At 37.0% G+C, this 25,284-nt stretch overlaps 1 protein-coding gene across 10 annotated transcripts in view; it reads right to left on the bottom strand.

Moving 5' to 3' along the window:
* TRMT11 (tRNA methyltransferase 11 homolog) overlaps positions 1–20,114 on the bottom strand; it is a 151,559-nt gene extending 131,445 nt beyond the window's left edge. For 4 of the 10 annotated variants that reach the window (XM_073893886.1, XM_025865252.2, XM_073893885.1 and 1 more), the window contains exons 1-7: positions 19,972–20,114; positions 14,698–14,763; positions 12,562–12,635; positions 9,287–9,368; positions 9,106–9,198; positions 8,736–8,870; positions 7,608–7,764 (exon numbers count right to left, since the gene is read on the bottom strand). In XM_073893886.1, coding sequence (XP_073749987.1) covers positions 7,608–7,764; positions 8,736–8,870; positions 9,106–9,198; positions 9,287–9,368; positions 12,562–12,635; positions 14,698–14,763; positions 19,972–20,043 — 679 coding nt within the window. In that variant the 5' untranslated portion in view covers positions 20,044–20,114. Of the gene's footprint in view, positions 1–7,607; positions 7,765–8,735; positions 8,871–9,105; positions 9,199–9,286; positions 9,369–12,561; positions 12,636–14,697; positions 14,764–14,871; positions 15,007–16,142; positions 16,186–19,971 lie in introns of all 10 variants that reach the window. The other 6 variants (XM_025865272.2, XM_073893883.1, XM_073893888.1 and 3 more) reach the window with 6 other exon arrangements.
* Between the last annotated feature and the right edge of the window lie 5,170 nt (positions 20,115–25,284).

Genomic DNA, 25,284 nt, shown 5'->3' with positions numbered 1-25,284 from the left:
AGTACACTGCTGAAAGGAGATGAATAATCTGTTAGACTACATCTGTTAGTTAACTTTGTCCCCTTTAAGCTTTCAAAGTTTTAAATAAAGTCATTATAAATGAGCTTTTCTGAACTGGTCACTGGGTAGTCGCTGTTAATCATCTAGTTGTTTTCTCAACTAAATTGAAGCATTTTTTGCATTTAGTTATACTCAGTTGGAGTTTCCCTGAAGCTTTCTGGTGGAAGAAGGGGTGATAAAGGAGGGGTGAAGTGGTGAGGGGCAGGTATGTGACTCACCCAATTTCTTATGCTATCAAGTGTACAAATACCACAAACTCAGTGTTCTAATTTCTCCTTACTTAAATAGTAACCACTTTAAGGTCAGGGCACTATCTTACATGCAAAAGGACACAATAAGTAGAATTTATAGAAACTAATTTGTGATTTTCATCATTAGAAATTTAAGTGAAAAGCCTTACAGAAGTGTAGAAATGAGAGACTGGGCTTTGGTTTTGCTAAAAGGAAAGGAGAAAAGGAGGAAAAATGGAATACTACTGTATCTAATTCATCCTTTTTCCAAATGAACTCAGGTAAGTTACACTAGCAGCCTGAGCAAAAGGATACTGTAATAGAAATTTTACCAGATAAACTATGAAACTCAGGAAAAGGAGACTACAAAGAGTTGTGGACAAAAATGGGAAGGAAGCAGAGACTATTCCACAGACCTACAGAGACCAATGATCTCTTTCCTCATTTTCTTTTTTCCTCCCCCACAGTATCCTCCCAGGACCAGTAGTTTCCCAACACCTGGCATCTTTGTCTATCATTCTGCAATGATAAATTTCAAAAGGAGCTGCACTCTTTTCCTTACGCTATGGCTCATCGAAAGGTAGAAGTAGCCAAGGAGTGTATAATGGCCTCCTGGATATAGTCTCAATTACTAAAATAGCTGACTCACTTTAGAGAGGGGAAGAAGAAAAGGAATATCTATGGACCTCTGTCATAAAATCGTATCACAGCCACCTACAGCAACTGGCTGTGTGTCTACTTGTACCAATTATTTTCACTATAAACAAAGAATCAGATGTTTACAATTTTAACCCTCGATTTCCTTGCCTGCTGTCACAATTTGCCAACAGTCGCAAATGATGAGTATCTTGGAAATCAGCCAAAGAAGGGACTAGAAAATGAGTTCATGGCCAAATTGTTCATCATCACTATTCAATATTGGCTATATCTAACATCTTTCACCAAAAAGGCATCTAAGTTCCTAACAAAATAATAATGTTAATCATTACAGTCTACTGAATGTCTACCATGTGTCAGGCAACTTGCTAAGAATTTCATATACATATATTACCTCACTTAATCCTCACAATATATTAGTATTACCCTTTCATCAATGATGGAACTGAGGCCCAGACAAGTTGAGAATGTTGCCCAAAGTGACATAACAACTAACAGATTAAGGACTTAATTTGCTCTTTTCTCTATACCATTTTCTCTCCTTTGGAGTCAGCACCAACTGAAATAAATATACACTTTGCTTACCAATTAGATAAACAAAAGTAAAATTTGTTATTAAATTAAGTAAAGCTGCACACTCAATAAGAGTTGTACACCATTCACAACTCTTGTATATCATAGGCAGGGCTGTACCATTCTAGGAATTCAACATATCATGTTCATCAATCCTTTAGCCATGCTCATATTAGAACAACAGGACTTCCTCACTACTTAGAGCTGGCCCAATGATAGGTATCTTCTCCCTCAGAAAAAAAAATGGAGATAAGCAACTTTTTAAAAAATCTTATTAAGATGAAAAGCAATATATATTCACCAAAATGGAAAGGAAAGTTATGTTTCTACAGCTCATAATGTCATTCTAGACAACAATAGCAGACTGTCTAAAGAAAAAGGAAAGGTATTTAGGCAGGAAAAGATTACATCTCTCCTTTCAGTTTCCCAGAAGCTTTCTACTCTATCCTATAACCTTGAGAAAAACACAGGTCATGAGAAGTCAGTGGATAAAACATTTGGGAAACAAATATACTTCAATTTTGTGCCTTTAAAATGGAAAAGAATTGGATACACTTGACTTTGTTTTTAAATATTAGAAAAGGAAACAAGGAAAAAATACTATCAAAAACATTTGTGAAAAACTATGGCCATGGAGGAGGGCACAGGGTATTTCCCCAATCCTTCAGAAGGTACTACCCATCAGTGAGACAAAAGGCCCAAGAAAAAGGACAAACTATACTTAAAAATTGTGTCTATTTATAATTATATCACCAATCTCAAAACAAAAGCACCAAAAACTAAAGTTCTAAAGCTATGCTTAAACTACAAATTAGAAAAAAATATATTTTAGCAGCAACTTTGCAAAGATCTTCTTACCAATTTTCAATTAATTGTCCTATGTAAACAGTCACAAGACCACGATCTACTACCCACTCTAAGGAGCTGCTCTAAAGCAAATTAGGGGCAGACCTCCTTGCCCCTTACTCACACCGAAGGTAATATTTTGATTGCTGTGGCAGTTAGCATTTCATAATACACCCAACCTCATATACATCAAGGGAAAGAAATTTTACCTATGCTAGGAACTCTATTTTTAGACTTTATAGTCTTGTCTACATGTATGTGTACATATTATGTACATGTATGTATATCAAAGAATTCTTCTCACTTCACAGAAAAAATTTTTAAAGTCCAAGAACAAATTAAGGATTAATAAAAGGTTCAGCATTTGGAAAAAAGAGAAATTATAGATCCATTCCTCACAGCATATAAGAAATCAGAGAGGGAGACAAACCATGAGACTCTGGACTCCAGGAACCAAACTGAGGGTTACAGAAGGGAGGGGGGTGGGGGGATGGGGTAACTGGGTGAGAGGCATTAAGGAGGGCACGTGTGGTGATGAGTCCTGGGTATTATATGCAACAGATGAATCGTTGGAACACTACATCAAAAACTAATGATGTACTATATGCTGGCTAATTGAGCATAATAATAAAAAATAATTAAAAAAAAAACTCCAAACAGACCGAGAGCTAAAGGAAACAAAACTAAAACTATAAATGTACTAGAAGAATAACATAGCTAGATACCTCTGTAACTTAGATGTAGGGAAAACTTTTGCATGGGAAAAAGCAACTGCTTGCAAAGTCAAAAACTAAATGACGGGTGCCTGGGTGGCTCAGTTGGTTAAGCGACTGCCTTCGGCTCAGGTCATGATCCTGGAGTCCCGGGATCGAGTCCCGCATCGGGCTCCCTGCTTGGCAGGGAGTCTGTTTCTCCCTCTGACCCTCTTCCCTCTCGTACTCTCTATCTCTCATTCTCTCTATCTCAAATAAATAAATAAAATCTTTAAAAAAAAAAAAACAAATGGCAAACTGGGAGAAAATATTTGGTTTTTTTGTGTGTGTATATATATATATACACACATATGCATATATGTAATATACACATGTATACATCTTTACATTTACATTAAAAAAAAAAGGAAAAGAGAGGGAGAGCTAATTCCCTAACATACAAAGTACTTCCAAAAATAAATGTCTACATAAAAATGGGCAAAAGACATGAAAAATATTTCCAAAAAAATTATTAAAAAGGCCCTTAAAATATAAAAGGTTGCAACGATGTGGATGGAACTAGAGGGTATTATACTAAACGAAATAAGTCAATCAGAGAAAGACAATTATATGATCTCACTGATATGTGGAATTTAAGAAACAAGGCAAAGGATCACAGGGGAAGAGAAGAAAAAAATGAAACAAGATGAGACAGAGAGGGAGACTCTTAAACCATGAAAGACTCTTAATCATAGGAAACAAACTGAGGGTTGCTTGGCGGGGAGGGGGGTGGGAGTATGGGGTAACTGGGTGATGGACACTGGGGACAGTATGTGTTGTAATGAGCACTGGGTATTACATAAGACTCATGAATCACAGACCTGTTCCCCTGAAATAAATAATATGTTATATGTTAAAAATATATATATAAAAGGTTATTAGACTTCACTTATAAGAGAAATACAAAATAACACTACAGTGAGATAATGTTTTCATCCAACAGACTGGCAACATTTCAAAACCTTGACAATAAATCTGGTGAAGCAAGGTTTAACAATATACCTACATTCTTCAAACAGCAATTCTATTACGAATTTACCCTAGAGCCATATCTCCAACGTTACAAAAGTATATATACAAAAGATTATTCATTGCAGGCATTATTTGTAACTCTAAAATACTGGACACTACCCATGTCCAAGTAAAGGAGACTGAATAAATTGTAGTATATACACCCATGGAATACAACTATAAAAAAGAATGAAGACAATACCTATGAATTGACAGAAAGTGATTTTTCAGGAAAAACTATTAAGTGAGAAAAACAAAGTGGTGTAAGAAAGAAGTAGAAATAAAATGTGCATATATCTGCCTATCACTACAAAAAAACCACAAACAAGAATCAACTAAAAGAGCAGTTGGTTATCGACAAGGGCTGGGGGAAGAAGATGGAAGTGGTATGGAAAGAAGCGATATTTGTCTAAGTATACCTCTTGTGCAGTTGACTTTTGGAAGCAAACTGATCGTCTACATTTTTAAAAATATATCAAAGAGGATGGAAGGAGGTAAAAGTCTAAAACTGAGGGCAAACTGAAAAAAATGAACTCTGAACTGATTTTTAAATGAGGGGGTAAAAGAAGAAAGCACAATATTTGACATATTTGACTTTATTGCCCTTTGGGTAGCGTAGAGAACTGAATACATAGCCTTAAAACATATCCTTTTAACAGGGTTTTTGTATTGTTTTGCTTTTCTTTTGGTGGTAAGTGCAAAGCAATTTTGAAAGTATTTTAAATGTATTATAGGAATGAGCAAAAGAATAAATGTGTAGATGGTTAAAAAAACAGGATTCTCAATGTCGAAGAAGGCACATGTAAAAATGGAATGGGGATAAGCAAGAACAAAATCTGTCAGGATAGACTAGAATTTGTAGTATATATGAAAATTCACAATTTCTACAATATCTGTGTATATCCACATGCACGTGCACACAGTACATATATAGGGATATGTGTACTTGCATACACATTTACATGCATATTGTGCACATACACACATAAATGTCCTAGCTTATCTGCTGAAAGGGTCGAGAAATGAAGATACCTAGCACCCAGATCTTGGTCTCTAATACCATTCCCTACTAAAAGAAACAATGGTTCCTTGGAGAAATGACTGATTCCAGGGTTTGGGCAGGTAAAAGATGAGCCAAACAGTAAGAAAGTACTCAAAAATAAAAGACAGGAACAGGTCACAAAGACAGATCTAGCGCGAAAGGGCTCCACTTGGCAAACGTGGGACAATTTGAGTAACAAATTAGTAATGAATTATAGACCACTAAGGGGGAAAAAGAGGGAATTCACAAGCTTATATTGATAATAAATACATAGGAGAGAAGAAAGGGCTCTTGGTTATAATAGAATGAGTGTCAAGTGGCAATTGTGGAGGGAGTACTATTATTGGAAAATCATCCCTTTGTGACCAAAGTGAAGACTGGTTCAGGCAAGAATCATCAATGAATGCCAAACCTGAGAACTTGACAGGGGTGAGGGGGAATTTAGATGCAGAACAGGATATTTACATGGGTTTTAACATGTCTCCCCACAGACTGCCTATTAACTGCAATGGGGAAAAAATAGCAATCATGCAATGGAAAAATCACCCACCACCTTAACCAGCTGATCAAAATGAGTATTACCAATGAGGGGCAGATAACCATTAGGCAGATGCCCTGAGGAGGACACAAAATCATTGTTGTAGTAGTCCAGCCAGGAACTTATAACCTGAATCTAATCATACGGAAATAAATGACCCAAATGAGGTACATTCTGAATAATAAATAAAGAGAGGAGAGACAGTGTTCTCCAAAAGTGCAAATTTCATAAAAGAAAAAGAAAGACTGTGGACTTGTTCCATATTAAATGAATCAAAGAAACAGCAAGGACAAAATACAATACTTGATGCTAGACTGGAAAGGAAAAAAAGATGGTATAAAGGACATCAGTGGGTCAATTAACAAAAATGTCGTATGAACATTATTGTATTAATAGTACATTTGCTAACATTGAAAACTATACTGTGGTTATATAAGAGAATATCCTCATTCTTCAGATATATATATTGAAGTATTTGAGAGGTAAAGGGACGGGATGGATGCAACCTACATTCAAATGGTAAAGAAAACAAAATTATGTAAATAAACATAAAAAGAAAACAAATGATAAAAGTAAATGAGGCCAAATGTTAACAAGTTTAATCTGAGTCAAGTACATGCAAGTGTTCTCTGTTCTATTTTTATTCTTGTATCTTAACTATAAGTTTGGCATTATTTCCAATAAAAGTTTAAAGAGTTGCAGGAGGCACTGAGGATAAGGAGGGTGGGAAAGAAACAAACAGGTCGAATATCGGGTGTGGGATATATGGAGACACTGGTGGAGTGGGAGAAGAGAGCCTCACTAGTGGATTAATTCAACAACACAGAAAATCATTCCAACGGTTAGAAATCTTTTGACGTTGATACTATTTCTTCCTAATCACATGTGGTCACATTCCTCAAGTCAGTTTATAGTATAACAGCTGGCCGACAGATCCTAAGGCAGAAAGACACAGCTCTAGCATAGTCGTTAAGAGCAGGAGCTCTGGAGTTAGACTGCTTGAGTTTGAATCTCATGAAATTTATACACTGTATAACCTTGGCCAAGTCACATAACCTCTCTCTGTGCCATAATCTCCTCAGGAAGTTTTTTTCTTTTTAGTTCAACAATGTTAGTTATTGTGGCAATGCTGCTTCCCAAGTTTCTGATGGGTAAAGGACAGCTACAGGGAGAAACTCCAACCACAAACATAATTTGTTCCAACACAATGTGAATCACAAATAATTTAGCCAGACACACCTAAATATGAGCGCTCCCTAGGTATGAGTAAGATCCAGCAAAAAATGGGGCAAAGCAGGAAATTGTCTTCATGGAATCGGAGGAGGTAAAGGTGGAATTTTAGGACTTCTACACGAAGTTAATTACAAGGACATCTAATCAGGTGTATACAAACAGACTGCAGCCTCAGCAGCCAGGCTCCAGCCCATTGATAATTAAGTTACTTTCCTTATCTTCACACTTATAAACCTCTACAAACCAAATCAAAGATTAGACATATTACCCATTTTTTTCCATGTAAGTATATGGTTATCAATGTTAAATGAAGAACACTTTTTTTTATCTTGTCACTCAAGTCTTTTTTCCACCCAAGTTTTCCTATTTAAATAAACTGTATAGCTTTACATTTCCACAGTACACGGTATTGCAATGTATGGCATACCCCTCCACCTAGTGGTTTACTTGGGGAAAAAGCCCAAAAATTATGTCATTCTTGAAGTGGCACAAGTGTTGCATACTGGGCTATTACACAAATATGTGGTTGTCTCTTGGCCACTATCTCATGATAATTAAGATTATTCTGTACAAATTTACTAATCTTTTAGCAAAAACATTACTATGACCTTGACTAATATAAACAAGTAACACCTATGCACTAGTTTAACAGTAAATAAAAATACCTGTTCCAACAAATGGATCAAAGACTATATCATTTTCTTTCACTTTTCCATGGTTGGCCATGATAAATGATAAACCAGCATCCATGCTTGTATTTCCAATAAAGTGTCTCTTTTTGACACTGTAAGACTCAATAAGCTCTCTCTGTCCATCTGCAATCTAGATCAGAGATTCTTCAAATTAGTTTAACTGCATAAAACAGATTGAAGATAACCATTCACAATAAAACCACCATATCTTGATAAAAACATCTTTCCACTTACCATTGCTCTAAACTTGTTTCTTTTAAAAAAATGTGATTGAGGTAATTATGGACAAATTCCTTGTATTTTTTTTAGCATGTTGTAATTTATAGTGACTTTTCAAATTAAATTTGAATTGAATTTGAATGCAATAATTCCAGAGGTTGGTGGTGAGTAAACTCTACCCACCTCTTTTTTCTCTTAAAAACAATAATCTGTAACATAAGCCCCAGCTTCCATTACCCTTAGGGAAGTGAGCAGGACTGCTCTGCAATAATTTTATTTCTTTTCAGAATATGAGCTTAGATTCAAGAACTCCACAAATTAGATCCCTCAACTACCACAGCACTCTGCCTTTTCTCCACTTAAAAAGCAATCCAGACTTTCTGACAAGTCTTATGTTATTTTTTCCTGGTACACCACCTCCTAACCTAGGCCCTATTATCTAGCAAGCGTCTTGCACTTCCCAGGAATCTCTGGAAAAACAAACAAAACAAAACACATAACCACGTATTTTTCCACTCATTTGAATTCATACAGTAATTCTGAGTCTTCAGTTGTCTTAGAATTCTACATATAAAGAGTCCTATACAAAGAATTCTACATATAAAGAGTCCTATACAAAGGTCTAACATTACACTTTTTTTAAAGATGTATTTATTTATTTATTTGACAGAGATAGCAAGAGCAGGAACACAAGCAGAGAGAGTGGGAGAGGGAGAAGCAGACTTCCCGCTGAGCAGGGAGCCCGATGTGGGACTCGATCCCAGGACCCTGAGATCATGACCTGAGCCGAAGGCAGACACTTAATGACAGAGCCACCCAGGCTCCCTGACATTAAACTTTTAAAGAAACAATCTGAAACAGGTAAAAAGAACACTTGCTTACCCATCTACCAAAATAAATATTATGTGGATTCTCAGGGATGCAGTTTGGGTCCAAACCATAATCCTCCAAAATAGAGAATATATGCTGTGGCTTCTTTAAATTCACTTTCCCTTCAAATGGCAGAAACGCAAGTGCCTAAAAAATAAAAGTGGTTCTCATGTCCCATTAGAATTTTAAAGGAAAAACAGTGCTTATATAATAATATCTATCTTGTAAGTTTGGTATCAGCATTAAGACAAAACATGAAAATTACTTAGCACACAGTGTGCTACAAAATAAACACTTAACAGAATTGAGAATTATTACATATCAATAGCAGCAGACCACATTATTCTCATTGATTTTTTTCATTTTTGCTAAATTCACTTACATCTATTCGTTTGACTTTTTCTTCTTGTGTCAATGTTTTATTAAATGTGTGAATCTTTATTTTATATGTAGAATCTGAATGCAGAAATGGAACCTAAAATAAAAGCAAATAAATTCTTTTAAGTTTCGTAATTCTACAGTATCTGTAGATATACCTATAAAAAACACATTTCACTACGCACCATCTTCTCCACAGGGTAGTTTTTGAGAGAATTATACAGCTCCTCTGGAGATTTTCCATGACCCCATAGTTCAAATATGGACCTAGAAAATAAATGATTAGTACTAACCTCAGTAACAAAATCAGTTCATGCAGTAATATGTAACAATTACTTCCCTAGTTCTTTTATCTTTTTTTTCCTTTCTAGTTCTTTATTCTTATTCCACTTATACAATTATTGCCTATATTTTCTGCTATAAATGAGAAATGTGTCCTAAAAATAAACATAAGTCCAAATCACAGAGAAGTTTAACTTTACACAGAAGGAAATTTAACATGTCAAGATTTTTCCAAGTTTTCATTATTATATTTTTATACTAGAATACAAATGATGCAGTAACATCATTTATTTTAGTAAAATGGGTGACAAGCTGCCACAAATCCAATTTTTCCAGTGTCTTCTCCATAAAACAAAAATGACCAGTTAAAAATGTTACAATTAATATTTAGCTATTACTTACTAACATTTAGTAACTGTTACTTTTCTAACCACTACAAAAAGAAAATTCTTACTATAAAAAAATCCTCAAGCTTCCACCAATTTCAAGGAACATTTAAACAATTACAAGAAAATTTCATTACAAACAAGAATTCATTATAATGGAACTCAAATCTACATAGTAGCATAGTTTTGTGCATCTAAATTCAAACTACTTTATAAATGTCATTAATGCTTCCATCAGGATTGAGAATATTATCCTCTGAAAACAAACTCTTCCTTTCCTTTCTACCGAATTTATTGAAAGAAGGCCTCTATAGTAATCCTACTCTTATTTCGCCATCACTAAAGGGGTGACCTCAGCTATACAAATGTACAAAGAGTAAAAAGCAACAAACACAATTATTCAAAATAGATGTCCCCAAATTCCATGTATTCATGATTTGTTCTTAATGTTTAGAAATTATAATAAGTTTGATCAATTCATTTATTCAACAAATATTTATTAAGTATTACTGTATACCAGAAATTATTTTAGGCAGTAAGATACAACAGAACAAAGCTCACTGCCTTCATGAAACCTAAGGGAGAAGATTCCTGGAAGCTTAAGCTGAGGAAAAGCATATATAACTCAACCTCTGGAAAAGGAAAACCTTAAAAAAACAAAAATAATAAAAGCTAACACTTTATATAACCAAAGTACAAGGGACTATTCTAAGCCATTTAATATGGATTCATAATTGTTCTTCATAACAGCCCTATGAGGTAGCTTCCAGTATCATCACCCATTGAACCAATGAGGAAACTGAAGCACAATGAGATAAAATGACTCTTTCGGGTCATATAGCAATTAATGAAGCTAGGATTCCAATCCATCAGACTCCAAACTAAACACATGACTACATGCACTATAATACACTGCTTCTCAAAAATTAAAAAAAAAAAAAAAGAAAAAAGAAAAAAGAAAAAAGAAATCCCAGGCCATTCAGGGAAAGGCAGTTTAATGGATCATAATCATCCCTAACGAACTATTATATAGTATAACATAGGAACTAATGCTTGTAATGATAACCTAGAATCAACAAAATATGACTCCATATCCTCTTTTCCAGAAATTTATATATTAATAAATTTATATTTTAAATAGTCAAAATAAAGATTAGGCATACAACATCAAAAACTTCAGCTATAATTGGAACATTAATTTATAATAATATCTTTTATGATTTAGATTTTCAGAGTAAAGTTCTCATATATATGACTGAACTATTATGATCCATAATTTAGAGATTATAAAGCTTACATAGGCTGTCACATTTCTCATAGGTGCTATATAAATAAGCCATGGATACCCACTTATTAATATAAAATCAACAATAATCTCAAATATTTTAATGATTATGGAAGTAATAATGAAATTTTTCTGACAAAAATTCTTTAAGAAACTATCCTTTGAGGGAAGGAGGAGAATGGAATTGGGAAAGGTGCACAGAGTCAACGGTTTCTGTAAACCACTTTTTTTTTTTTTAAAGACAGCTGTGGCAAGTATCTCAAAATGTTGAGATCTAACAAGGTAGATACCTAGGGGTTTATTATATTTTTCACTCTTTTTGTGGTATGCTCAAGATATTCCATTTTAAAGAGAAATCAACAAAACAAAATTAACTTTCAATCCCTAGTCTACCACAAAAAAAATTTTAAATTTAAGTTACTTTTCAATCCATGCTTATAATAGTCTATTTTATTTCCAGAACAATTAATGCTACAATTAGGACTGGGAATTTCTTCATTTGAAAATGAATTCCTCCTTTGCTTTCTATGAAATTTATAGACAGAGGACCTCTACAGTAATACCACCCTTACTTAGCTATCACTGAAGGTATACCCAACCTAAGCTATTCAAAATATACAGAAAATAAAAAGTAGTCAAGGAAATTATATAATATTATACAATCATTACATAATTATTAATTATACCATTAAGCAAATGTAGGAAAAGATATTAGCTTTGAAGGAAGTGTACAAGTTCTTGGTCCTCAAATAGCTATTTTAAACCTAATAAGCCTTATCTGAAATCAAACAACTCTTACTTAGAGCCATAAATTTTAATATACTAATCAAAAGTAATGATTATTCAAAAGATTTTTTTTTAGTTATATTTCTGTCTGATAGTCATTTTTGCTGAATAGTAAGACCCATTAGCAAGTTTCAACTTAAAAGATTAGAAAGGAAGGAGGGAAAGAAGGAGGAAATGAAAAAAAGATAAGATACCAATGATAAAATCTAGAAAACAGGTAGGATAAAGTATGAACAGCATCATTATAGTAATCCACACAAGATATGATAATCAGGACTTCGTTCTCTAACAAAACAGCAAAACATATTTCATGGCAGTCCTCACTTTTTGTCATTTCACACTTATCTGCTCATCCAACTAAAGCCATCTATAAAAACATCTTTAGATTTTCAATACTTTGGTTATAATTAAATGTGGCATTTATCCTATGTAAAAACAGCATTTACATCTTATACCATAATCCTGCTTAATATAGAAGTTTAAAAAAATTACCCCACAAGAAGTGTTTATGCATTTCACCACTAAGATTCCCTCACCCTGTTTCAGCAGCGAACTCCCTGTTCTACCACCACCACCCAGTGGCAAATTCATGTATCTGCAAGCTAAAGTGAGCTCCCCTCAACAACTAAGCCCTTCTAATTCTCCGCCAATATAGCAAGGACAGAGTAGTATGAGAAGTACAGTATATAATCTACAGGAAAACATTGTAAGTTTCTCTTACTTGGCACACACTGTTCGTTTCATTAAGTTTCTGGCAATATCTTCAGAGGGAATGCTAAGAATCCAAAAAGGAGACTGAAAAAAATAACAATACACAACTTGTAACTGGTTTATACAGCCTCATTTGCTTCTATTCAAGAAGTCAGTAAGAAGAGATTCCTATTTGTTACTTTTATGTAAGAATACCTGATCTGACTCTAACCAAAATAAAAACTGCTCCAATAGTAAAAAAAAAACAAATTATTTTAATAGGTAACCTGTTAGGATAATAGAGTACAACATCAGAACATGTTTATAAATGACCATAAATGCAAATATCAGCAAATATAAGGTTAATCTTAAGATTAATTTTGTAGGGCGCCTGGGTGGCTCAGTCGTTAAGCGTCTGCCTTTGGCTCAGGTCATGATCCCAGGGTCCTGGGATTGAGCCCCACATCGGGCTCCCTGCTCCATGGGAAGCCTGCTTCTCCCTCTCCCACTCCCCCTGCTTGTGTTCCCTCTCTCACTGTAACTCTCTGTCAAATAAATAAATAAAATCTTAAAAAAAAAAGATTAATTTTGTATTTACTGTCTTATGTATTTTGACCAAAATAATTAATGCATATTTTACCCCAAAGTATAATTTCAGAATTTTTTATTGATCACTCCTGACAATACAGCTATTTTAACTTCTAAGTAACGTATTTCTTTGAATGATCCCTCTTTTTTTAGGTAGTTGTGGCCACCTAAGGGTTAGAAAAGGAACTCTTTGAAATAACTATGATGGAAAATAATAGGGTATATTATATTATCATTAGTTTTTATTATTTTATCTAAGGAAAAAGTTTCAGGTGCATCAGAGGTGTTTACCAATCCTCTGTCTCAACCATCAAGATTGCAGGCACTTTTTTACAAATTTATTTTATCTTATCTTATTTTGAGAGAGAGAGCATGCAGAGGTATGCATGGGTGTGGGAGGGTGGGGGTAGAGAGAGAGAGAGACTTAAGCAAGCTCCACAGTGAGTGCAGAACCAGACTTGGGGCTCAATCTGCCGACCCTGAGATCATGACCTGAGCAGAAATCAAGAGTTGGTCACTTAACTGACTAAGCCACCCAGGCACCCTGATTACAGGCACTTTTCGTCTCCACCCAGATAACTCCTTGCCGGAATACAGAAAAACAAAACAGAACCCTGACCTCAGTTCATCATTCTCACCCAATTATATCTATACTCTCCCTCTTTTTCTCCTCCCTCAGTACATGAAAGTCAATTAGGAGTCCAAGTCCAACCTTAGCAGACTTGTTTCAACTAAGTTCTCTCATCTTCTGGAAGAAATCCTCCCTGTGAGTCTTTCTTCTTCCATTATTTACACTACTCTATAGAAAATTTCAAAATAATCCAAACAGAAAAAAATGGTTATCTCAGTATTATTTTTTTTTAGAAAAATTTAAAAGCAATCTGAAGGGAGTGAAATCATTAGATAAATAATGATAGAACTAATCAACAGAAAATATTATACAACCCTGTAGTGATGAAGGCTATGTAGCAACATGTTGCCTATATTAATATTATCAAGTGAAAAAGAGACTGAAGAAGTTCATAAGTAGTATTAGAACTAAAGGGAAAAAAAAGCATATGAAAAAAGATTGGATGGCAGTACCCTCAAATTATAAGTCACATGAAGGAAGAATTATGAATGACTTTTTCTATTTCCCGAACTTCTCTAATACACTGATAAACTATCAAATACAAAATACAAAGCTCATAAATTCACAATCTTACACATCTGCAATTTCAAATGTTTAAATAATTCCCAATATGTCTGCAATTCCACTAAATTCTAAATTTTAATTCTAATCATACCTCATCAACAGAAAACAGCCCTTTTTTTCAATTAAGGGACAGATACCAATTGTGGTACAAGTATTGAGTTAAAAATTAAAACTATACACTAAATGAATACTGGAAATAAACTTAAATGATGTTCCAAAACCACAACTTTTTTCCAAAAATAACCTTTTTATTCAATTGCCCCTAGAAACAGAAACAAGTAACCACACAAATATATATTTGAGATTTGCAGTTTTTCTCTTCCCGAAGATTCTACTTATAAATATACTACACATAGTCTAATGAAAAATATAAATTCAACTTACCTTTCCATAAGTTTCCTGACTACTGATGAACTGACCTCCAAAAAGTGAAAGCAAAGACTTTATTTCCTACATTGAAAATATAATAGAAAGAACACATTTTAACACATGGAACTCAAAGTCTACTAACAGATACAGGTATAATAAGATTTTTTTAAGAGTGGGCAAGTAACCTACCTGAGGCATTTAAATTTCAACACCAGACAAATTACAACTCTAGGTTCTGAAAAAATTTTAGTCACAACCACAGTTAAGTAATTTCTGAGAAATTTTACACAAGAAGGTTGCCAAAAGACTTGCTCAGAAAATGCCCTGATTTTGGAGAAAAATGGATGACAAAAACTATAGATTAGTAAATCTGACAACTGATCAATAAAAATAAAATGAATTATTAAACAGATAAGTTGAGGATGTTTAGACAAGAAATAAGGATTAACCAGGAAGCATCACTGTGGATTTATTAAACAGAAGTTATACTAAGTTAGCCTCTTTCTGGATGAAGTTACAGAACTAGAAAGAGAACACAATAGCTACTTTAAAAACATCAGGAATGCAAAGTTGAAATCTGTTCAGATAACATTATATTCTATGAAGCAATCACTTTGTATAGATAAATACAAGATGACGATACAAATTTTATAATATATACTGTTAACAAATTCTGTCTCCTCAAATAACATAAAGCAGGTAGAATCCCACTCCTCTCTGTAGGTCTTATGGAGGAGGTAAACCAATCAGAGATAGGTACCCTCTGCTGGGTGCCTACAATCCCCTTTCATCCCAACTAGGAGAACAACAACAAATCTTTTTTTTTTAAAACCTTGGATTTACAAGGGGCTAAATTCAGTTGAATTATATGGACAGACCAAAAACTTGCACAGTCTATCAGTAAATACTGATGGTAACTGAAAAGGTCACGTGATCTGGGGCACGCCTCATGCGTTAATTCACGTGAGCTTTTCAGTTCTTTTAGCCACTCAATTTTTCATCCATTTAGTTTGTTTCAGAGCTAGCAATAAAACCCAGGTGTCTGAACTCTAGTACAATAAGGCAGGCGCCAACTAAAACTGGCCCTGATTAACTCTACAAAGATAAAACAGGACCACATTATATTTCTAATCTCTCATTTTAAATCATAAAGGCAGCTACTCATTACAGTTTTCCTGCTTAGCAGTTCTAAAACAGTAGATGGACTCAAAAGTGTAGACTGTCCTCTTGATTGCCTTCCCCAAAGGGATCCTCTCACTCAATACTTAACTAAGAAACTAATATATACAAGGCAGTGAGCTATGTAAAGATAAATACATATTTATCTTCCGGGAGCTTATGGTCTAATAGAACAAAACATTCAACCTAGTAACTGAGATGTGAGCTGTAAAACAGTGAGTGCTCTTAAAGAAGTAAAAGCAAAAAGGTATTATATTAAAGTTCAAGGGAGAAAAGATTACCTTAGTTTCAGAAGAAAAGTTTTCATGGAAACTGACTTAAGACCTGGAATACAGAGAGAATCTGCATAGATGAAAGAGGACTTCCACTTCTAGTGATGGCAAACTATGTAATGCAGATTGAGCCTTCTGCTGAGAACTAGAAAAACCTGGCATCTGCTTGAACGCTTGGAGCAATTACAAGAATTACCAAACCAAACTTCAGGAGAAGCCAGAAATTGCAAGGTGCAGCCACCTGCTTCCCAGGGTATTTACCGATTCCAAAAGCATCTGTGAGGGTGGATGGTCCTTTTGACAGCTTAATGGAGCTAGAGGAACAAAAAGAATATTGGGCCATCCATGGAAAAGAAAGATGGCCTGATAAACCACCCAGTTTGGACTGGGATTCCCCAAAAGCTACATACCAGAGGAACATGTATGAATCAGAACAGAAACAAAACTTAATACCTGGAAATGAGTTCAAGTCATCCTAGATCATTAATGTTCCTACTTCAAGAGGATTTACATCACCCGAGGCCTCATGTTATTTCTTCGAATAACTTTCCAAATATATCTAGTGTGGTTTAAAAAATAAGCCAGCACACATAGGAAAAAGAACCAAGAGAAACAATACACAAAAGCAACAGGCCCACAGGACTTCTTTTATCATATTTAATATGTGTGCTTTCTACAGTTTGTCATACTTATGCTTTCTATATTGAAGGGAATAAAAGACATAATTAAGAATTTTGGCAAAGACTAAAAACCCATTAAAAAGGAAATTGCAGAGTTGAAAAAGAATCAAGTAAAAAATTAACCTAAAATAAATGTGCAGGTAAATCTCAATGAATACTATGTAAAATCAATAGAATGAAGACTGGAATAGGGAAAACCCAACTAGACAGAAGGCAGCACAGGCCAAAGCATGAAAACTGAGGGCGTCATTCAGGGAATGACGGGGATTCTCTTGACTGCACTGAGGTGGGAGGTGGGAGGAGACAGAGAAAAGAACCATGCAATGGTGGGCTAACGCCAGACTAAGAAGTTTCAGCCTCGGGACAATGAGGGTGTAAAAGAGAACTGAGCTTTTTGGAAGATTAAACTGGCACCAGGGTAAGACACTAAGAATAATTTAAGAAGAAGAAAGAAGTAAAATGTCCAAGTATTAGGGATGTTATTCTGAAGACTGCAGTCTAGCCACTCCATTCTCACCGCACTGCCGGACTAGAGGCCCACACCCTCCTTGGCCTCTATTTCCACTCCAGTATCCTTTCTCTGGTACTCCAGAATTCTCCCTCTAAAACACAAATGATTACTAGTCACCCACTGGTTTAAAAAAAATGGTCACTTCCTGACTTAAAAAGAGTCAATAGCTCCCCATTAAATCTAAAATAAAATCCAAATTCCTTGCAATGGTTTCAAAACATTTCAAACTCTGGATCCTACCCACCTCTCTAGCCCCACTGCCCATTACTTCATCCTCACTCCCCACACATCCCACACCCCAAACCACCATAATCAACTCCCTCCATGCCTTTACACTTGCTTTTGTTTCTCACTGAAGTGGGCTTTCCAGTCCTCTTTACACACAAAACAGCTCTTTATCAAGTAAGATCTATTAAAATATTACTTCCTCCTTGACACTCTATGCCCTTACACCCCTATCTTGACAATGCACCTGCTCAGCAAAACATTAACCCTGAATCAACGCCACAGTCTTCCTTCATAACTCCTAAGGCCAGTGAATTGCACACAACTAAAGAAAATCGGAAAATCTCAGCACAATTACAAATACATGATCATCACCCTCAGCTGGATTTCCAGCATTGCTCTAAAACCTGTGTTCTCAATTTTTAACTTGTCAGCTCCCTCTTTTGCTCTCAATGACTATTTCAAATTTAACTGTTTTTCCCAATTTCTCCACTCAACTGCTTGGTCCCTGATCTCTCAAAAAACAACCTTGACTCATTCATAACCTAGAAAACGGACCCTCGGGCAGCTACCCCATACCCAGCCGAACTCTCCTTTGCCCACTCTCCCCTTCTAGTGAAAGGCCAACACCTCCCACCGTGACCTTATATCCATTTTCCCCTTCTCTTCAGCCTGTAAACTTTGCCTGACCCTAGGCCTCCCTCAAACTGTTAACCAATCTCTTACTTTCCCTTCTTATGCTCTAGTTAAGAGCAGTCTATCTCCCCTTCCTCATTTTCCAGTGACCACTAAATCAAGCAATCTAGCTTCCCACCCCACTCCAAAACTCTAAACAGTTATAGCAAAATTCCTAAAACTTTACCCTCCTGATTTCTGTGCCCCCAAAGTCTTTCTATTCTGACACTTGCCAATCCTCATTACCTCCTCTTTTCTCACTTCCCCCCAGTGTCAATGCTTCCAAGCTCCTGTATTTGGCCCACCACTCTTTCGACACTATGCTTTCTCTGAATAATTTCACTTTCTCTCCTAGTGTTCAAATGCAGAAGCTTCCAAAACATTTATTACCAGTCCAGACCACTCTATCCTACCCCATGCATACTCCGATATTCACTGCCCCCCCAACCCCAGTCATCTCCACTTGATATTACAAACATATCAAATTCGTAATAACCAAAATTTAAATCTTTCATCTGCCTGTGCTCTACATTTTAAATGCAGATGCTCTTATATGCACCCCAGGAGCCATCTTTGACTGGCCCCTGTTCCCCCCATATTCAGTCATCAAGTCCTGATGATTTCATCGCCTAAATATTTTCCCAGTCTATCCCATTCTTTTACCCCTGCCCTAATTCAGGCCTTCTTAATCTACTAACAGGACTATTCCAACAGGCTCCTAACTGGCCTCTGATTCCAGACTTATTCCTCTCAAATCTATCCTCATTATCACTGCCAAAGTGATTTTTAAGGAAAAATCTTCTTTGCTTAAAACTCTTTCAGCAAATTTCCCTTACAAGCTAAGTAAATGTTCTCTTCCCTTCCAGAGGATTCAAGGCTTTGCATTTTCTGGCCCCTATCTACCTCTCCTGCTCTCTTCTTGTCACTCAGCTACATATTTCATAATCCAGTAATACTGAATTATAATTCTAATTTATTTATATCCTTGGCCTGGCTAACTCCTACTCATACTTTAGCTACTGTTCAAGTGTCATATCCTCATGCAAGCGATCTTAAAGGCCAACATCCCTCACCCCCTCAGGTGGATTAGATTCCCCTTCTATGCTCTCCTTTTTCCCTACGCATCTACCATTGCACTTACAAATGTTATTTCTTAATGTTTATACATCTGCTCGGACCTTAGCCTAAACAGTAAGCTCCTTGAAGACAGAAACAGTCTTTGCCATCTCCATACCCCCAGCGTCCAGCACATGCAATTACAAGTACTCTGAAAATGTTTCTGGAATGAATGAAACACTTTTCCCAACTTCTCCATCATCTAACCCTTGCCACCTACCACCACCACCAGCAATCCCACCCTCCTCCATGGAGTTTGACCTGCATATTTGCCACTTAAAACACGGCAGTGAGCATTTCTGTTGGCTGTCTCTATTCTCCGCTAGACAAGAGTTCCTGGAGAGAGAGGACGGGTCATATTCACCTGCCTAACTCCAATACCTGATGCATGGGCAGAAGAAGGAATGAAAATGCTTGGCAAGTCTGTGAGAGTCTTTCTCGGACTTTTCTCTCACACACCCTCGGCCGAGCTCGGATCCTTCCCAGGGACCGAGGGACTGGGGACGCGTGATATCCCTGACAAGCACACACACCCTCAGCTGAAGCTGAGAAGATCTCCGCCGCCCGCACACCAGCCCCCACCGTGCCGTCCTCTCCCGTCAAAAAGTTGTGGAGGGCAGTGCGGGCTCACCGGTAGGCGGAACTCCAGATGCTCTTGCGCCATGAGCAGCAGATACCTATTCAGAGAACACGACAGCGCCATTGCAGCCGCCTACGGTGCGCCTGCGCGACGCGCGCAGTTCTCCACCTCTTCTCCCCCGTCCCGCACACAGCCTTTTCCGCTGAGGCGGAGCCTGAACGGCCGGAAGCGGAAGCTGGGCAAGGCGGGTGCTGTTCCGGGTTCCTCACACGGATACGTGGAGCCCGGACGCTGCTGGAGGGGCAACGCCCGCAGCGAGGCACTTTCTGGTTGAAATGCGGAAGTACGAGTAGCTGGTGTGAGGGGGCTGTGTTGTGTTCTGCAGCAGGTTGCGATAAAACAAGTTCCCATCGATCCTCCCACCAGGAACGTACTTCCAACTTTCTCTAAGAACGCTTCAAATCCTAGTTCTTCCAAAACTGGACTGGAATTTTACCTTTTCCGTGCAGACTTCTCTAGCCACTCCAAGCTTGGAGGATCTGGCCCACTCATCTAATATTTATTATACTTTTTGTATTTTTGCAATACCTTTTCAAGGATACACACCTTCTGAGCCAATTAGAATAAGATTTTTTAAATTTTTATTGTTATGTTAATCACCATACATTACATCATTAGTTTTTGATGTAGAATAAGCTCTTGACCTAGATCATCTCTTACGGTTCATTCTATACCTCATAGAAAACACAATGTCGTCCTCAATAATTTACTCAGTTATTGGGAGGTTGTGATTTTAGACTTACAGGCCCGGTCCACAGCTAACGCTATATTAAAATAATGATGGAAATTGCTTCTAACTGTTCACGCTGGCACAGATTTCACAGCACATAAAATAAGTAGCATATCATAAATTCTAAAAATTTGCATAGTCTATGTATATACATTATTGCTTTTGCCTTATTGAGAGCAATTTATTTTGCATCCCACCATAATATTGCACAAAGTACAAGAGTACCACATATTCCAAGCACCATGTGCTGGGAACATACTCCATACTCCATAGCCATGATTAAGAACATAAGCTGTGATGTCAATCTTAGGTTCAAATCTCAATTCCCCTATTTACAATCTATGCGCTCTTAAGCAAATTTCTTAGCCTCCGTTAACGGCAGTTTTATCTAAAATGGAGTAATACTGCCTCCCTCAAGGGATTGTTAGGATTAAGTGGAATAATGTACATAAAGTGTTTAATATAACATCTGGCATATTGTATGGGGCGAATAAATGGAATTTAAGGAGACTTCTCTTTAAAAAAAAAAAAGAAAATTTCCAAGCAATCTGTCTTTGTTAGGAAAACATCTTGGTAAGTCCACTTAAGATAAGCAATAAAGTGAGTCTCTGAGGAGCACAGATGTCTCTTGGCCTCAAGCCTACAAAAGGGATAAAAGTATGAAACATGAGAAGAGAGGTCAAGGTGGGACAGAGAACCAATGAAATATTAGGGGAATGATGTGCAGTGCTTGATATGCCCCATCCCCAAAGCTTGTCAGAATTATCAAACATGAAATTTTAATAGGGTAACTTTATAGGGGATATCATAGAGGTGCTGATTTTCATGCCTGGATTAATAGGATGCTGTGCAAAGATATCAAATGAGAATACATGGCCTAGGAGAACCCAAATTCAAGGTTCACTGATTTTTCACATGAGTGTCCTTAGCTTCCTTAAAGCTAAGGTTCATGACTAAATGCCCACTAATTCTCCACTCCAGAAATGAGCAGGAGGTCACGTACATCAAGAATCTCAAATTGTTGGTTACATGGTCTGGGGAAGTAGAAATTAACCCTCACAGGCCAGGCCATTAGGGTTAGTATGGAACTACTTGTGAGATCAATTAAACTGCCTTTGAAGAAGTCACACCAGAGCTGTTCCCTGTTTTTGAGCTTACTAAAGTCCTTAAGGAACAGCAAGAGAGTATGGGCTTTGAAAGTTGGTATTTAAACTAACATCTAGAGACTCACAATTGTAACTTTTTTTTTTTTTAATTTGTACTGGAAGGGGCAAGAAAGTTCATAGTCCATCTTCTGGGAACTGATCCAAAGCTTCATCCATGCTTCATCTACCAGGGCAGACTTCTTAGAAACCTGGCTCCTCCTGTGAGATTACTATTATGTAAGCATTTGGGTCTCTGGTCTAGCCTGACGATGACTGAAAACCAGAATCATTCCTAGATAGTGAGGACCCGAAATTAGGAGAATCTTGAGTTCTGGTTATAACAGGCCCTTATACTGTCGAGAGTATTAGGGCAGAGTCAGTGAAGAAAAGAAATGAATAGAGAGTTAACAGATCCCAGCAGCAGAAGTCATGTGTAACGTTAAAACTGTCTATGATCTGTCTGAGGCTGAGCATCTAACATTTGAAAAGGGGTTGGGTATCACAGAGAGCCATAGACATTTGTGCACCAAGTAGGAAACTCCTCGGGGTATGTATTAAGACTAGAAGATTTTTTTTTAAGATTTTATTTGCTAGAGAGAGAGCACGCACAAGCAGGGGGAGTGGCAGGCAGAGGGAGAAGCAGGCTCCCTGCTGAGCAAGGAGCCCAATGTGGACTCAATCCCAGGACCCTGGGATCAGGATGTGAGCTGAAGGCAGAAGCTTAACTGACTGAGCCACCCAGGTGTCCCAAGACTAGAAGATTTTTGCAATGAGTGAAAAACAAGGGCTTTTGAACAGTTTGGAGAATAAAGTTTTATTGGAACAAGTTATATAACAACTATGGGGACTTCACTATGGTAAGCATTCTTGACCAACTTCTAATTTCATGAAATGCCAGAAGGGTCTCCAGTATCCTCAATCTAAATGAAGATAATACAGGAAGAGGAGAAGAGAGAACACGGGGTGCTCTCAGGAAACAAAATTGAACAAGTTAGGACAAGGCACCAGTTCAAACTTAAGCAGCTGCAGTTGATTTAAATATGACTCAAGATCTCCTGAAGTGGAAAAAAGAAGAGCTTGTCCTCTGGTCAAAAAATCCCCCAGGGCGCCTGGGTGGCTCAGATGGTTAAGCGGCCTTCGGCTCGGGTCATGATCCCAGGGTTCTCAGATCGAGTCCCGCATCGGGGCTCCCTGCTCAGTGCAGAGCCTCCTTCTCCCTCTCCCTCTGCCATTCCCTCTGCTTGTGCTCTTCTGTCTATCTCTCTGTCAAATGAATAAATAAGATCTTGAAAAAAAAAATTCCCTCCAAACAAACCTGAAATCCTAGTTGTAAACTAGACCTACTAATTTGCTACCTGTGAAGTAGGTTCTGTGCATAGAAAAAAATGTGAAGGAAAATGGGCTAGAGATTCAGCCTTCTGTCCTGGCCATCCTTAAACTCTAATGCTGACAAAATTCAAATAATCAAAAGCCATACATTTCCAGACAGAAGTAAGATGGCAGCCTGATTGAGCTAGCCTAGAGAACAACTCTCACCATATCTTAGCAACTGGCTGAAATAGAAACAGTTTTCCAAAAGGAGCCTAACCTAGGGCCTACCAAAATTAGGGATGCCTTCCTTCCTTGGGCTGGTACTTAATTTAATTCTTTTGTTTGCAATGAGATCGAGATCATAAGATACCAAAAAAATCTTTCACTCTACTTTTATTCCACTCCAAATACAAGGCCAAGCAAGACCTGGATATTATCCACACTGCTCCAGGCTTCAGCTTTGTAGCTTATGTGGCTTTGCGCATTTTTGAATGGGACCCCATTTATTACTTCTCTTGGGCAGAACTCGTGAAGCAGAGGTGATGTAAGTTCACAGTGCATTTGCCACATTTGAACCAGATCTTTTGTCCTTCCTCCTTCCCTACTTCCCACCTTCCTACTCTCCCTTTCTTCTTTCCTTCCTAAAATGTAAGTAAACATGACTTCTAAACAAAGGAAGGCTTTTGGCAATATGCAAGTATTAATAGTCCCAAAGTAAGTGTGCAACTTACCTTCTAGGAAGGGACCCACAGATTCTTATTTAAGCATAATTCCCAGTAATCACCATCTCTTGATCTTATTTGCTTCCCATGAGAGGAAAAATTATTACATATAAAATAAATGGTCTCAAATCCCATAAAAGGCATATTCCTCAGAACTACTTTAACGGGCCATAGGAGGAGTTTTACTCAATCCTACAGGGCACAGATTCTTAAAACTTGGCTGCACGTTGAAATCACCTGAGGAATTTTTATAAATTCGAGGCCTAGAATCTATCCCCGGGGAATTGAATTTAATTTGGGGTGTGGCCTAAACATATTTTTAAAAATATTTCAGTTGTTAATTTGATGGCAGCTATCAGCAACATCATCACCTGGGAACCACTTAGAAATGCAAAGTCCTACCTACCCCCAAACCTGCTGAATCAGAAACTCAGGGTGGGATCCAGCAGTCTGTTTTAAACAGGCCCACCAGGTGGTTCTGATGCACACTGAGGTTTGAGAATCGTTGCCTGGGAGAGAGGGGTATGGATAGATAGACTTTGAGTACCAATACCACAGATAAATAGCATGTTTACCTTCCTCTTACCCATGCTTGGAGAGAGAATTTATATGATAAACTGGCAAAATGCTGAAAATATGTTTCTCAGCAGAAGGTATAACAAGAAGAAAATATTCCTCTCTTACCAGCTAGATTGAGAATCTCAAGAAAATCTCCTTAGCTGAGAAAATATCTAGAACAGCCTACTTAAGTTAGGTGATTTCCTATGGGCCATGCATGTTGGCTAGAAAAAAGGCTTTACAGAGAATTTTAAAAATTCTAATGCAAAAAGAAGAGAAATATGTTATAAAGGCAAAGGGAGAAGAAGTAGAGGAAAAAAGAGAGTCAGCAAGATGGCAGGAGCTAGATGCTATTTTACCATTGCCCAGCAAGTTTGGTTATTAAATGCTTGAGATGCTTGGTGTGTTTGAATTCTTCTGAAACTCAAAGAAGTTTTACACCTAAGTTATAGTGGTCATGCCTACTGCCATGAAGAACATAAAATCAGGGAGATTCAGCTGATGTTTAGGTTATACTCCTGATTTTTAGATTGAAAGTAGTTGGAATTAGGGTTATCATGGTGTTTAATTAGATTTTGGTTTGTTATGGTAACATTTTAAGGGACTCAGAAATTAAAATAAAATCTTTATTGATCACTAATGTAAATCAGTCACTGAACTAAGGCAATGGGGATACAAGATAAAAAATTAGATCCCCCAGCTCATAAAAAAGGTCAAAATCCCGTGGTAAGAGATATCCCCCTTTTTCCCAGTCAGACTGTGTAAGGTCTATGCTAGGAAAATAAAATCTCACAGACTAGAGCTAAAGAAACAATATTGCTGTGGTTGTGGATGGGAG

The sequence above is a fragment of the Callorhinus ursinus genome, unplaced genomic scaffold (assembly GCF_003265705.2).
Source record: "Callorhinus ursinus isolate GAN/ISIS: 27379988/994484 unplaced genomic scaffold, GSC_fseal_2.0 scaffold6, whole genome shotgun sequence".
NCBI lineage: Eukaryota > Metazoa > Chordata > Mammalia > Carnivora > Otariidae > Callorhinus > Callorhinus ursinus.
The sequence above is the reverse complement of the archived record's forward strand: the minus strand, read 5'-3'. Positions and strand labels throughout refer to the sequence as shown.